A 16258-nucleotide genomic window follows, 5' to 3' on the forward strand; every position below is an offset into this window, starting at 1 on the left:
TGCTCAGTCTCCTGCTCAGTCGTGGCCCATAGTGTCCTGAGTAGACCTGGCACTCCGGTGGCAAGTGCCCTGTTTGACAACTTCAGCCCCCCAGCTATGGACCAGGGCTGGCCCAGGGTGACACCACAAACTGCTCCGTCATCCCCCGGGCTCCAGCCACACTGAAGTCTGAATCTCAGCCTTGGGGAGAGGGCCCCTCTTTCCAAATTGTTCCTTGAGTATTCTCAGTCCTAGGGTGGACTTCCCAAGTGGTGCGGTGGTAAACAAGTCTGCTTGCCAATGCAGGAGACGCAGGAGACATGAGTTCAATCCCTGGGTCGGGAAGATCCCCTGAAGGAGGAAATGGCAACCCACTCCAGTATTCTTTTTTTAAAATTTTAATTAAAAAAAATTTAAAATTAGAAGATAATTACTTTACAGTATTGTAATGGTTTTTGCCATACATCAACATGAATTGGCATTAGGTATACATATATGCCTTCCTTCTTGAACTCCCCTTCCACCTCCCTCCCCATCCTACCCCTCTATGTTGTCATAAAGCACTGGCTTTTTGTTCACTGCATCATACATTGTTCCACTGGCTGTTTATTTTATATATGATAATGTGTATGTTTCAATGCTATTCTCCCAAATCATGCCACCTTCTCCTTCCCCTACTGTGCCCAAAATGTCTGTGTCTCCTTTGCTGCCCTGCAAGTAGAATTGTCAGTACTATCTTTCTAGATTCCATATATATGCATTAATATATGATATTTGTCTTTCTCTTTCTGACTTACTTCACTCTGTATAATATAACAGTTCATCCACTTCATTAGAACTGACTCAAATGTGTTCCTTTTTATAGCTCCAGTATATTCTTCCTGGAAAATTCCATCTACCAAGGAGCCTAGCAGGCTACAGTCTATGGGGTTGCAAAGAATCAGATATGACTGACCAAGCAGGTAATCCTATGGTATTGTTAAGGTGATTTTTTTTTTTTTTAATGTCCTCTGGTTCATCCCCAGCTTCTTGTTAATAAGTCTTTACATTAAATTTTCCCTTTTTAAATAACTGATATGTTCCTTGCCTTCTCACTGAATCTTAACTGATACAGTGCAGAGGATGGTTTTTAATCGTACCACCATTCCAAACTGCAGTTTCAGGATTAACTTGGTCATGTCCTTGGATTTGAGTATAGTGCTAGACCACTTACCAATGGGAAATGGATTCTTGTCTTCTTTGGTACACAATAACAACTAATACAGATATTACCTACAGTTTATTGTGATGAACTGACAATTAAAGCAAGTATATTGGGAGCCCAATATACTTGACTAATGATGACAACAAGGATGGTGGTGTCTTGGTCTGTTTGGGCTACTATGGACTGGTGCCTTACAAATACCAACAGTTATGGAGGCTGGAAAGTGCAAGATCAAAGCATCAGTAGATTTGGTGTAGCTTGCTTTTTGGTTCACTCTATCTCTTTATTCCGGTCAAGAAGCAACAGTTAGAATCAGACATGGAACAACAGACTGGTTCCAAATTGGGAAAGGAGTACATCAAGGTTGTATATTTTCACACTGCTTATTTAACTTCTATGCAGAGTACATTATGCAAAGCACAAGATGGAATCAAGATTGCCAGGAGAAATAACAATAACCTCAGATATGCAGATGACATCACCTTTATGGCAGAAAGCAAAGAGAAACAAAAGAGCCACTTGATGAAGATGAAAAAGGAGAATGAATTAAAACTCAGCATTCAAAAACTGATCATGGCATCTGGTCCCATCACTTCATAGCAAATAGATGGGGAAACAGTGGAAACAGTGACAGACTTTATTTTCTTATGCTCCAACATAACTGAAGATGGTGACAGCAGCCATGAAATTAAAAGACGCTTGCTCCTTGGAAGGAAAGTTATGACAAAACTAGACAGCATGTTAAAAAACAGAGACATTACTTTGCCAACAAAGGTCCATCTAGTTAAAGCTGTGGTTTTCCCAGTAGTCATGTATGGATGTGAGAGTTGGACCATAAAGAAGGCTGAGTGTCGAAGAATTGATGCTTTTGAACTGTGGTGTTGGAGAAGACTCTTGAGAGTCCCTTGCACAGCAGAAATATCAAACCAGTTAATCCTGAAGGAAATCAGTCTTGGATATTCATTGGAAGGAGCTGAAGCTCCAATACTTTGGCCACCTGATGCAAAGAGCTGACTCATTAGAAAAGACCCCGATCCTGGGAAAGATTGAAGACAGGAGGAGAAGGGGATGACAGAGGACAAGACGGTTGGATGGCATCACTGACTCAATGGACATGAGTTTGAGCAAGCTCTGGGAGATGGTGATGGACAGGGGAGCCTGGCATGCTGCAGTCCATGGGGTTGCAAAGAGTTGGCCATAACTGAGCAACTGAACAACAAAAATATATTTATTTTCTGATACCACAGTGTTTTTATTAGCGAGGCTTTATGGTCTTAATATTTGTTAGGGCTAGTTCTCCCTTACTGCTTTTATTTTTCAGGATTTTCCTTCATATTGTTATATGTTTACTTTTCCATATGGATTATAGAATTAGCTTGCATAGCTTCAGGGAAAAAATGACTTTTATTTTATTTGGAATCACATTGCATTTATGTATTATGAAGGGAGTATTAATATGTTAATGATGGATTTTCCTGTGTGAGAATAAACAGAGCCTTTCCATTTGTTTCAGGCCTCTCTTTTTTTGGTTTACAGGAGTGTTGCACAGTTTTCCAAAATAGTTTTAGCACATTTTCTGATAAGTATTTTATCTTTATTAGTTTATATATTAATAACATCATATCTTTCAAATGATCACTTAGTGTTTTTTGTAAATATACTTTCAGCTAAATTTTATATCTTGCTTCCTTACAGAACTTGTTAGTTGTTATTTTTAGTACTTTTTCTCTGTTTTCTAGGTGTAGTATTAGTTTACATAAAAACATAAATTATTTCTCACTTCTTATGCATCTAAATGCTTATGATTGCTAGCTTGTATTTCCAAAGCTATGTTATATAATAGCAGAGAGAAAGGAGAAACTTATTTGGTCTTTGTTCTTAATGGAAATACCTGTAATGCTTCTTCATTAATAATGATGCTAGTATTCGGATGGAGATCTAATCATATGACATCTTTCTGTCTAGATTTAATGATGTGGTCCATTATAGGAATGAATTTGCTAATACTGAAGCATCATTGTCTGGAAATAAATCCCCCTGATGATGATGCATTCTTTAAACTTGATTTTAGATTCTATTTGCTGGCATTTTATTTAGGATTTTCCCATTGCCAGTCACAAGTGAGATTGATTTATAGTTGTGTGTGTGTGTATGTGTGTGTTTACAATCATTACCAGATTTGTGTCAAAGTAATACTTGTTTTATAAAGGTCATTTGAGAGTTTTCCTTTTCTGCTACAATTTAAATGGTATTGAGATTATCTAGTCTTTGAAGTTTTGATAAAATTCCACTGTAAAATCATTTGGGCCTAGTTTTTATAGGTAGTTCTTTGATAACTTTTTCTTTTTCCACTATAGAAAATTTCCATTTGTGTTTTCTATGATTAGCAAAGTCAATTTTGGTAAATTGTATTTTCCTGGGAAATAATCCAATTCACCTAGATTTTCTGTTTGACTTGTGCAAAGTAAGTCACTTTTGATTTTTAAAATTTTGTCATGCCCTTGGTTATCTCCTTGTTTTTATTTCTTATTTGTGTTTTCTCCCTTTCTTCTTTTATTGGGTCAGCTAGTGGTTCATCTGTTGTGCTGATTTGGTTTTTTAACAAAGAATCAGCATTTTGATTGATTAGTTTCTATTGCTTTCCTATTTTCTACCTCATTACTTTTACTTTTAACTTTATTATGTCCTTATGCTTTCTTTTCCTTTGTTGTTCTTTTCTAATTTTTAAGGTGGGAACTAAATATATTTATATATTTATTTTCATTCTTTTATTTTGTTGTTGCTGCAAGAATTTAAGGCTATGAATTTTCTGTGATCACCAGTTTAACTGTACTCTATTGAGTTTACATTTCATTACAACACTTTTTTAGAAATTCTGCAAGTTAAAATTTTCCACTTTATCCGAAGAGTTGTTTAATAAAGAATTAATTTTCCGATGGGATTTCTAGTTTTCAGAAGAGCAGAGGAGCAAAGCATGAAATAAAGGCACATGCTCCACTTCAGATTTCCAGAACTTTTAGTTTTGAATGAAGTTGAAAATTCTGAGTATTAGCTGAAACTGCATTTAGGTTTTATCCAATTAAAAAAAGGACTATTTGTTCAATATCTACAGATGATCAGAATAGCTATGGGGACTACCAAGTTGTCATCCAAGGGCAAGAAAGCAATAAACTTATTGAGAGAATTAATGGAGAATGATAAGAAACAGTAAAATTTATTTGTTGTTGAATCTAGGCATTCATTAGCTTTTCATTTTTAAAAAAAGACTCATTTATTTTTGGTTGCTGGGTCTTTGTTGTTGCACACAGGCTATCCCTAGTTGTGGGGAGCGGGGGCTATTCCTGGTTGCAGTGCGGGAGCTTCTGGTTGTGGTGGCTTCTCTTGTTGTGAAGCACAGTCTCTAGGTGTGTGGGCTCGGTTCTCGTGGTGCTCGCCCTGCATGTGCGATCTCCCTGGATCAGGAATTGAACCCACGTCCCCTGCATTGGCAGGAGGATTCTTAACCACTAAGCCACTAGGGAAGCCCTTATTAACTTTTGCATCAGCTTTGTGAACACTAGAAAAAGGTTGCTTTCATCGAGTGGAAGTGACCCACGGACCCCCGCATGTTTGGCGTGTTCCTGATTAAATATCAACCCCTGCTTGACTCTTCTTTCCTTGACAGGAACTTTAGCTCAGTCAGAGGCTGTATAATTGACCCAGCAGGTCTTAGATTGCTCTGTATTATGTCCAGCATGTTAATGTAATTAAACTGATTACATTTATAATTGCTAGGCAACTGTAGGAAACCAAATAAGAAACACAACTGATACCACCAGACTCTCATTACACTCAACATAAAAGATTTATTCACACCAGCAAAAATAATCACAACAAAATATATACTAATTTAAAAAAACAAAAGATCATAGTGACATGAAATTTTATATTCTTTCTTAGAAGTGTGTAACAGTATTTTGTTTGCTTCTACATAAATTTCTATTCATAAAAAGGTAGCAAACATTAAAATGCTGTGATGGTTTGCATTTTTTATGTGGAAAGAACATAGACTAAACCCTGAAGCTTTTAGTTTATAAGGGTGTTACTATGAAGCCACACACTAAACTAATGATCAAAAACATGATCTGTTTCCAGATCTACACACATATACATTCACCAACTAAGCTGAGAAATATGCACTTCATATTGTCTCCCACCCTGCTTTAATATATCCTTTTCTTTTTACTAAAAGCAAAGTAAGAAATGGTATTTTCTCCTTTCAATTGACCTCAGAAGAGGTACTATCTAATTCATGAGAAATGCGAATTTTCAGGTGTTTGTCTTCTTCTTCACTCTTATGATCGAGGTCTAGCTTGTCTTCAAGGCTATGGAATTCTTGGCTGACTTTGGAATTTTCCTGACTCTCAATCACATTGGAATGCTTGCTGCTCTCATCCTTGGCCTTCGGCTTGAGTTCTTTGGAAAGCTCGCTACTGTTGGTTTCCTTGCTGTGGTCATTCAGCTGACCCGTCTTCTTGGGTGCATCATGCATCTCCTCGCTCTCTACGTGTGATGAGAAGTCCTCCTCCGTGGCATCTGGACTCTGAATCACAGCACAAACAGGAGAAGAATTCAGTGAACAGCTAGGGAGGGAAGCACTGTAATTCTTTAATGCCTTCTAACTTCCACACCAAAGTATTCTATAAAAATGTCTAAATTTGGCTGAAGCAAAAAAGGAAAAGAAAAGAAAAGAAAATACTAGCATATTACTTTTTAAAAAACCAAGTCCTTTCATTATGTCATCTCCTTTAGTTTAATAAGTACATGAATTATGTATGTGAGGAAATCTATGAGGTATGTCTCATCATCTGTTTTACATAAAGGGAAAATGAATCAAAAGCTAAAAGTAAAGTCAATAGTAAATGGCAAGGCTATGCACCATATCCAGATCCTTTGACTATAAAGTCAGTGTGATTTGCAACTCTCCAGTTCTTATGTGTTTAACTTCAAGATATGACCACTATATTGTGAAAATAATTACTCTTTTCCAAAGTCATTTTTAATTTTAAAAAGTGAATACAATAAGTGCTTTTTAAGCAAGATTTGAAAAAATTGCATTGTGATTGAGAGACAAAATTAAGGAGAAGTTATGTGGACTTGAACGCAAAAACCAAGTGGGAAAAGGTTTTGTATTCAGTGATCATAAAGTAATAATGCTTGCTGAATGAATGCATAAGTGAGCACACAGACTCTAGTTTCCTAGAACTGGACTCTAATCATAACCATCTGATGTGTCTATTCAAGATTTACCTGAATGCTAGATCGGCGGAACTTCTTAGATTTTGACTTCAGTCCATAAGCCACACTATCACCTCGGCCATCATTTGTGTTTTCTGTAGGGATAGGTGGAGTGGAAACTGCGGTTGTTGGAATGTCAGTAGGAAAATCAACTTCATCAGATTCATCAGAATGGTGAGACTCGTTGGAATGGTCAGAGTCATCGGTGTTATCAATATCGTCGGAGTCATTAGAAGTGACGTCCTGGCTGTTTTCATCGTCATCATCATCTAGGTCGTCTGTTTGCTCAGGGCTTTCGTTGGACTTACTTGGCAGGGTCTAGAAATCAAGACGGCCAGAAAAATGGGTGTCAGGGTTTTTATTTTCCCTTAGTCTTTACAGTGAATTAATATTTTACTATCTTTATTTAGTTTTAGAATCTTTGTGTTCACAACAAAGCACTTAATGGCTTTTAAATGCTAAAGTGAGCCTATTCCAACTTCCCCTTTAACACAAGGGTAAATGGAATCCTAAGGCATCTTTCTTGCTTTCTCATAAAAACTATTTTCATAGATATTTTCAAGCCAAATGTATGAGTTATAAGATTTGTATCAATGACACTGTGTTTCCTTGTTCATATTAAACACTGACTTACCAAATTCAATGATCCAACAAATACAGATACATAATTGTGAGATTACCTTTTCTATTTGAAATGAGAATTCTCAGGGGATCAGAGAATCCATGTATTAATGCACACCCCCAAAACTGAAATCACCTCCCTATTAACCTGGATAATCAAAAGGTGACTCTCTTATCCATGTGTAGAAACTGCAGTTAATGTCTATTACACTTCTGATTTGCAAATATCCTGGGTCATTTACCTAACTTCTCTTATAGAGTCTTAGCATCTTCAAATAGAATCTTAAGGAAAGCAAATTTAACTTATCCCTTTGCTCAGCAAATATATTAAGAGTCCCAATAAAAACTAGTTCCTGGAGGATTTGCTAATGGAGTTTTGCCAGAATTTGAACCTGGGCAATGTCATTAGGAGAAAGAGTGCCTTCCTGAGTCTAAGGCACAACAGACATCAGAATCAAAGTGAAAACTCACATTTTGTTTGTTGTCATCAGTTTCCTCAGAGGACACAGAATTCTGAAGAAGAAAAGACACAAATCAGTGTACATCATACACACTTAACTTTTTTATTCAAAAGTTTGCTTTTTCCATCCAAAGCAGGTCTTATTTTTCTAGCCTCATTGGTGGAAGGATTAAGCGGGAAGACAACCCAACAGATCAATTGGTGTCCTAAACTCACATTTACAAACAGGCAGGAAAGTGAAGTGAAGTTGCTCAGTCGTGTTCAACTCTTTGTGACCCCGTGGACTGTAGCCTACCAGGCTCCTCAGTCCATGGAACTTTTCTAGGCAAGAGTACTAAAGTGAGTTGCCATTTCCTTCTCCAGGGACTCTTCCCGACCCAGGGATTGAACCTGGGTCTCCCACGTTGCAGGCAGATTCTTTACGAACTGAGCTATCAGGGAAGCCCACCAGGCAGGAAAGATCCATTTAACCAGCCCAAATGGCCTGCTTGGTGGCTTTTTTTTTGTGGTGGTTGTTCTTTAATTGTGAGAATTTTAATATTTAGAGTTAATTAAAATGAAAAATACCTGTGGTGTTAGGAAAGTCTGCTTCTGAGATGGGTCAGGCTTTAGCCATGTGGCTACAGCATCTGGGTATTTGTTGTTAAGCTACAAAAGAGAGTTGCATATTTGTCATTATTATTATTATTTTTTAAAGAAACAGGGGCCTCTAAGTGATAAGCTGAAATAACTATTCTTCCCCAATCTTCACAGATAAGCATAATATGCATTATTTAGTCAATTAGAACCTTAGTGATGTCTTTCATAATTTATTCTTTCTGATAGATTCATTTAACAGACTTTTACATAACACTTACTGTAAGCCAGGCACACTATCAAAGTGACTTATAAATACTAATTCATTTAATCCTGAGATGAGTCTCATCATTATTACTATTATTCCTTTAGCCTCTGTCCATGGAATTCTCCAGGCAAGAATATTGAAGTGGATAGCCATTCCTTTCTCCAGGGCATCTTCCTGACTGATCCAGGGATCAAGCCCAGGTCTCCTGCACTGCGGGCAGATTCTTTAGCATCTGAGCCACCAGATGGGAAGCCCACAATAAAGTTCAGTGATAGTAAATAGCAGAGCCAGGGTTTAAATCCAGTGGCTCCTCACAATGATGATACACTGCCTTCCTGTTCTACGTCTGATAGCTGAAATTCCTCAGATGAAACACAGCTAAATCAGAGGTGCCCTTAATTAGCACTGGTCTTCCTTTTTTCCTTCCTCTATGGAAGAAGAAACTCTCTCAGGCTGTGCTGTCATGAATGGTATCCTCTAGCCATGAAACTCATGGCTATTTAAGTTAATAAAGAAAACTACCTTCTCTGGCACTAGCTACATTGTGAGTGTCCAATAGTCACATGTGTTTATGGCTACCTTAGTGGACAGTGCAGAAATATAATATCAACACCATTGCATAAAAGTTTTCTTGATGTAAGTTGCCAAAGACATGAATGGAAGGATCTTTCACTCAGCCAAATTATTTATCTGGGAAATGGCAATAAGATGCTGGTGCAGAGGAGTGGAAATTGCTCTGAGTAAGTGTCATCTGGTGGGTTGCATGACCCAGGGCAATCACTTCACATCTCTGTCATTGGGAAGAGCCACCCTAGGGGCTCCAAGAATTCTTTCACAGCCAAGGAGCGGAAGGAAGGAAGGAAACTAGTCAGTACCACTTTGGGCTTCCCCATGTCTGGCTCTAACCAGAGCAGTTTCATATTGGACTTCTATGAAGGTTTTTGCTGAAAGAAGGGCTTTCTTTAACTAAAAAATGTGAATACTACTGCTGTAGATGAGTTCAAAGGTTCCTTATTTTTTCTTTAAAATATATATTTGTATAAATATATATTATATTTACACAAATATGTTATAATTGATATATAATTAATATATTTTTCTGATGATGTATGTAATCAGGCTTTATCTGTATTTATAAGATAAGTTTATAATTTTTAAAAAGTAACTTAAGTAACATTTAACCACTTACACTGCCACGGCTTCATGTGCCATATTTTATTCTATTAAAAAGGCACTAATTCTTGCCTTGAAGAGCGTGACCTCTATTTTCTCTGGAAATGTTAATTTTCTGGCTTATTATTGTGATTCAACACTTGTGTTATTAGATCAGTTGGAAAACAGACACACTACACATGCTCATTTGCGTATCCAAACACCCCCTGCAGCACTCCTCCTAACATCTTCATTGAGCAATCTAACTGCAGTGACCTCAGACAGCTCTATATTGGCCTTTATTCTGTTTATCTGGGATTGAACCCTGTGTGCCTTTTTGTCCAAGCGCCTTGGGACAATACCCATTTGTTGTTTGGCTGGCATGGTTTCACCTATTGTGGAGGGACAGGTACATCTACGGTGCTGAGTGGAATAATTATGAAGAGACTGATTTGGTCTTATGTTTGGTTAGAAAAATCTAAAGTCATCTGATAAGCACAATAGATACAAACAGCATAAATGTACTTTTTTTTTTAAGACAATGGGTTTCTTAGCAAATATCTTCAGAGATACTGTGAATATTATGGTTATGCCAGCTCTCCAATACGTGAAGTGAATTTTAAACTTAGCTTGCCATTAAGTAAAGTGAAAGATGGATTTTTTTACTTCTAGAACTAGGTTGACTCATGGAAACAAAAGTCACACAACTTCACAGAACTCATTTTATAGAAATGATTGGCATAAAGCATCATTTTATTGTATTAAGAAATCTAGTTTAGTTTTAAGAGACTGTATTAATTAAAAGCAATTCTATGCTTGGTACTGCACTAGAACCATAGCAGGCACCCAATAAATACTTATCGGTTATTTTGTTTGACTGTGCAAATAAGTAAAATTGTCATATGTTTTTAGTACATCTTGCAGCAGTTGCATAAATAACTATATAATAAACCAAAAAGATGCTTACCTGCTTTTCCTCAGAGCTGCCAGAATTGGTCAGTTGAACCTTTGAAATAGAAAGGTGAAGAAAGATTACAGTGTGAATGTATTCCTAGCAACATTGAAACACACAATTCATTTATTATAAGGACTTTTTTTTCAAAAAAGATTCAGTTGTACTCACTGGAAGGGCGGAGGCAATGCCCAAGAGGCAGAAGCAAATCACTTCAATTCTCATGGTAATGATTTTTCCTGCAAAATATTTTGTAAGAAATATTTTATCTTTTCTAAGGTCAAAACAGTGATGCTTTTTTAGGCTACCACATTACAAAATCACCACAAATAAATATGTATTTTGTGTGGAAATACTTGACAAATTTCTTCTTAATATTATGATCTTTTGAGTTAATATTTGTACTGTCACCTCTATTTTCCATCTCTCACTATTAGGCAAGGGAGAGGGGAATTTTACAAGTCTATATTTATTCAACTGTAACATTTAGAATTTCAGAGATTACACCATTACTACTTGATATCTCCAGCCATCTAAACCTAAAAACAGATCAGCAGTAACTGAATTAAAATAATAAAGCAAGAATGAGAATATTTATTTTTCAGAGAAGAAAAACACAAAGAGAGAAAATAAAAATAAGAAAGAGAAACTTGCTGTCTCCATTATCCAACATGCATTTCAAATGTGATTTTCAACTTAAATTATTTAAAAGGTATTACTTAGGTGAAATGAAGCTGTCTCTAAAGTTAGTAAGTCAAGGTATTCTGGAAGTTTGAAATGAACACGAAAACATTGAAGTCAACAGCTTTTCTCTTTGTAAGTCTAAACAGTATCATATAGATATTTTGGTGAAATTTTAATAGCTAAATACAGAGGTGAAAATATTCAGAAAGGGTTTTTTCCCTTGAAAGAGGGATAAATCAAATCATTAAAAATTAGCATTAACATCAGCTTATATGAATACTAAAAAGCATTTTCCTTTTAAATGTCCCATGGTCATCTATCCATTTAAAATGACGTATATTCAATCATTCCAAAGGGGCATAGAATTTTTCTTTTATTTCCTGACTGAAAAAAGTAGTTTCAGTTCTTTTGAGGACTGCATGGAAATATTTTTAAGTTTTATATTCGAGTGTCTTTCAAAATAACCAGCCACCTTTCCTGCAGGACATCCGCCCTGGATCTGGCATGCATATTCAGAAGACAAGAACGACTTAAGTCTGATTAACAGCGTTTACCATTATACTCTTTTCCTTACAAATTGACCTTCCCAATGCAATGAGGCAGTGCACAGAGGGGACAGGGGTCATGTAGCAAACTGCAGGCTTACCTTGGTCTGCGGCGGCAGAGAAGAGTCCAGTCCCCTGTGATGCTAATGCAGTGCTCACTGCTGCCCTCCTGGCCTGCTCTCCCTGCTGCTGACAACCAGGATCTGCAGAATTTAAAGGCTGCTCCAGATGCTCTCCACCTACGCAGGGGGCGGAGAGATGTGTCATGAGGCGTTTTGCCACTACCCAGCCCACTTGCTCCCACACTTCCCCCTCTGGTTTTGTGGTCACAGAACAAACACATGCACACACACACGCGCACACACACGCAAACACCCACTACCCTGCAGTTAAAACATTACTTATGTACAATATCATTAACTATCTTTTTCGTTCATAGCACTGACTCTCAGCATCCTGGAAGGGCATCTAGAGGGCCCATGAAGACAAAGGGAGAGGGAAAAGAGTTTATTTCTGAGTTAGAAGAAAATATTGTCTAAATCAGTCCTAGATAAAATTAAATAGAATAGATTTTTGTTTCTTTTGTTTTAAATAACAGATTAATGTGATCTATGCAACGGAATTATACTTATTTAAGAGGTACCAGGCTATTGTTCAGCTACATATAAAGAGTTCAGATACCCTTCCTCCATATTTACTTAAGCTTCATTTTGAGTTTCAAGTGTGCAGCAGCTTGTCATTTAGACAAACGGCATTAGAAACATTAAAATCCCCAGTCACGTTCATTAAATTGGATTCACAATGACTTTCAAGGACATGGATTTTTGTTGCATGGTTTGAATTATTTGGAGCTGATGGATCTGATAACTGCTACATAAAATAAAAGAATGGTAATTTATTTTCATTGTGGCAGAAGTAAAGTAGCTTACGACCAAGAGCAGGGTTACTGCTTGAAAGTGCTGTTTCAGGAGCCGGCATGTGGCTTTGAATTCTACTCTGCACAAATTAGCTGTGTGACCTTGGGCAAATCATTTAGCCTATCTATACTTGTTTCTTCGTCTGTCAAATGCAGAGTTCGTGGGGTTTTTGAGAGATTTAAGTGAATTAGAATGCGTAAAACAAAAATACCTCCCACATATTTGCAAATACCCTGCATATTTTAACCACTGTATGTATGTATTTTAACCTTTTAACAATTATTAAGATTTTTAGGGGAAGAAGGTAGTCATGATTTGTATTAACTCTAAATGGAATGATTTATTGGAATAAGATCGGATATAAGATTTTTAAACTGCACATCAACAGGATACTTTGCACTCCTCTGAAGGACTGGCTTAATTGTCATTTTCTAATTTTTCTCTCAGGATATATAAAATTGGTTACTGAATAAGAAAATAAAAATTCTATATTAAAAAAAACTTTACTGGGCATTTAAAAGGTGTTTGAAAGAAAATTATGGATAATGGTTGAATATTGGAACAGAAATTAGGGGTAGCAGAGCTCTGAGTTCATTTTAAACATTTAATATTGTTTCAAGATTACTTAACCTCTTCATCTACCTTTCTCAGCTGTGAAATGGATATTGTACTATTCATTTATCTCACACTTCCATTGTAAGAATCATGTAAAAAGTGAGAGCAACGATAAATGACCCTATTTATTATAATGGCCTATTTATTATAAATGGCCATATGTAATATGTCAGCTCCTATTTACCCAAATTGCTTTTTAGAAAACTTTTATTTGGCAGCACCAGGTCCTAGGTGCATGTGGGATCTCTTAGTTGTGGCATTGGGATCTAGTTCTCTGATCAGGGATCAAACCTGGGCCCCCTGCATTGGGAGTGTGGAGTCTTAGATGCCGGGTCACCAGAGACGTCCCCCCAATTTTGCTTTTAATATAACTATTAATTAAATAATTTTCAAAAAATCAAAATTTAATTGATTAAATCATAGATTTGTAGATATTTGGTGGCAGACTGAGGGTGGGGAGCAGGTGGAATATGGCTCTTTTAAATTGGATGCATTTCAAGTAAATTGATGTTTTTGACTTGTGGGTTCTAAGCACACATTTTAACAACTCAGATGGCAGCTACCTCTATAAAATATAAAACATATAGGTTATAAAGTTGCAAAAACAGATTTCTTATTTCTGCTCTTAAAAACTGTTGTTTCCCTTTAAACACATTACCCACATAACTGTCATATTGTCAGTGTAGCGGAGGGAAGCTCACACATTCTAAAAAAAAAATCTCCAAGATTTCCACAGGATTCAGTATGGTTTACTCTGAGCCCACGGGAATGATTTAATAGGAAGTTAGGAGGTTATAGGAATAGATCCTGCTGGCCCCCAGCCATCCTGAGATGAACCACATGACCCACACGGCCCTTCCGGTCATAGCTCCCGATTACCACCAGGTGGCAGCGTTTCTGAGAAGGACTTCACAGCCCGGCCGCGTCAGTGATTTGCGGCAGGATGGAACGTTCATGCATTTAATGACTGAGCCATGAAACCGTGAGGCCCTCCATTTCTTGGAACGTCAGGTGAGGATATATTTCCCAACAATGACCCGCTACACATTAACAGGGGACACAGAGGCCAAGAGAAGAAAAACATTCTTTTCTGCTGTGTTGTCTTCGGCAGCCCCAGGTGTCACCTGTGACTCCTGTTTCCCACACTCGCTCAAGAGGTTGCTGATCGCAAGGCTCACTCAGAGTAAAGGCTTGTGAATTCATGGTTTAGGAACACGTCTGGCATGTTCAGAGAGGATAAAATGGTTTGTGGTAGAGACGGTTCTGCAAAGTATGAGATGTATAGTGCGTCATTCTGTTGTGAATGATTTTACTTATTTATTTTGTTTCTGCCCGAGGTGGGTCTTGGTTGCTGCTGGGCTTTTCTCTGGGTTTGGTGCCTGGGCTTCACATCGCAGTGGCGTCTCTTGCTGCGGAGCTCGGGCTCCAGAGTTCTCAGGCTTCAGCAGTTGCAGCTGCCCCGGCTCTGGAGCACAGGCTCAATCAATAGATGTGGCGCAGAGGACTAGCTGGACCTGCGTCTCTTAGGTTGGCAGGCGGTTCTTGACCACTAAGACACTGAGGGAGCCCCATTCTGATTTTTGAAGAGACTCCTGCTTCCAGCTTTTCATAATCAGACATGCTGCTGACACTTATTTTTTTTTCGGAGTAAGATTTTCCAGCTGTCAGAATTAGCATGTTAAATAACTTGAATCAGAGAGGCTTGATCTGTAGCATTTCCACACTATTTCCATTCTTGAATTAGTTTAATCCTTGGTTGTTAGACTCAAAAGGTCAATATGATCAAATTCCTTGTAAATCTTGTATCCAGAAAGGGAATAAGTTTAATGTTAAACTGAAATGAAGAGTGAGTTGTGATCATAAAATGTAAACAGTGTAAGAGGATGTATGGAGGCATAAAAAACATTGTGTTTTTTCCCCCACAAATTACGTGAAAATTTTCATATAATAAGAAAATTTGTGTCCACCTGTTTTGGTGGACTTTATTATATTGACTTCTAGTTTATTTGGGTATTTGTAATTATATTTTACTAAGTATAATCAACAATTTTGACTTTTTCAGCTCTGTAAATATTTTTTCCCTTGAGTAAAGCTTCAGATAAAACGCTGATCTTGTGCCATTGCTATCTGTCGTTGAGAAGTTGGGAATTATATTTAATTGGAAGCCTACTATTCAATCATTTACTCATACGTAGTCTAGGGAAGAAGGGAATTATTTATTAGAGGGAGGGAAACAAGGGTTGATGATAAGGGTTTTTTTAAAATTTATTTTAAATTGAAGGATAATTGCTTTATGATATTTTGTTGGCTTCTGCCATGCAACATGAATGAACCATAAGTATGCGTATATCCCCTCCCTCTTGAACCTTCCCCCTCCCCCATCCTACCCCTCTAGCTTGTCACAGAGCACCGGGTAGAAGAATAGCAACTTCCCATTAACTATCTACTTCACATATGGTAGTGTATGTGTTTCAAGGCTGCCGTCTCAATGTGTCCCACTCTCTTCTTCCCCCACTGTGTCCACAAGTCTGTTCTCTATGTCTGGATGTTTCCTATCCTGCAAATAGGTTCATCAGTACTATTTTTCTAGATTCTATATGTATACGCTAATATATGATATTTGTCTTTCTCTTTCTGACTTACTTTGCTCTGTATAACAGACAATAGGTTCATCCACCTCATTATAACTGACTCAAAAGGGAACTCTCTGGCATTATTGGTGGGAATGTAAATTGGCATAGCCACTATGGAGAGCAGTATGGCTAATACTTTAAAAACTAGGAATAGTGTTCGCTTCGGCAGCACATATACTAAAGTTGGAACGATACAGAGAAGATTAGCATGGCCCCTGTGCAAGGATGACACGCAAATTGTTGAAGCATTCCATATTTTAAAAAATAAAATAAAAACTAGGAATAAAGCTACCATATGACCCAGCAATCCCATTACTGGACATATACCCTGAGAAAACTATAATTGAAAAAGACACATGTACTCCAATGTTCATT

The 16258-nt window shown here is 37.3% G+C and overlaps 1 protein-coding gene and 1 non-coding gene across 2 annotated transcripts; one reads left to right on the forward strand and one right to left on the reverse strand.

Moving 5' to 3' along the window:
• Positions 1 to 5017: 5017 nt before the first annotated feature.
• SPP1 (secreted phosphoprotein 1) lies at positions 5018 to 11904 on the reverse strand. Its single transcript, XM_065907253.1, has 7 exons — positions 11820 to 11904; positions 10661 to 10728; positions 10505 to 10543; positions 8109 to 8189; positions 7553 to 7594; positions 6473 to 6778; positions 5018 to 5765 (listed from the first exon to the last, which is right to left on the reverse strand). The coding sequence occupies exons 2-7, from the start codon at positions 10712 to 10714 to the stop codon at positions 5442 to 5444; spliced, it is 846 nt and encodes a 281-aa protein (XP_065763325.1). The 5' UTR covers positions 10715 to 10728; positions 11820 to 11904; the 3' UTR covers positions 5018 to 5441.
• A 4132-nt stretch (positions 11905 to 16036) lies between these two features.
• LOC136148181 (U6 spliceosomal RNA) lies at positions 16037 to 16143 on the forward strand. Its single transcript, XR_010659466.1, has one exon. It is a non-coding gene; the product is annotated as a U6 spliceosomal RNA (small nuclear RNA).
• The last annotated feature ends 115 nt before the right edge of the window (positions 16144 to 16258 follow it).

The sequence above is a fragment of the Muntiacus reevesi genome, chromosome 16, assembly GCF_963930625.1.
Source record: "Muntiacus reevesi chromosome 16, mMunRee1.1, whole genome shotgun sequence".
Taxonomy (NCBI): domain Eukaryota; kingdom Metazoa; phylum Chordata; class Mammalia; order Artiodactyla; family Cervidae; genus Muntiacus; species Muntiacus reevesi.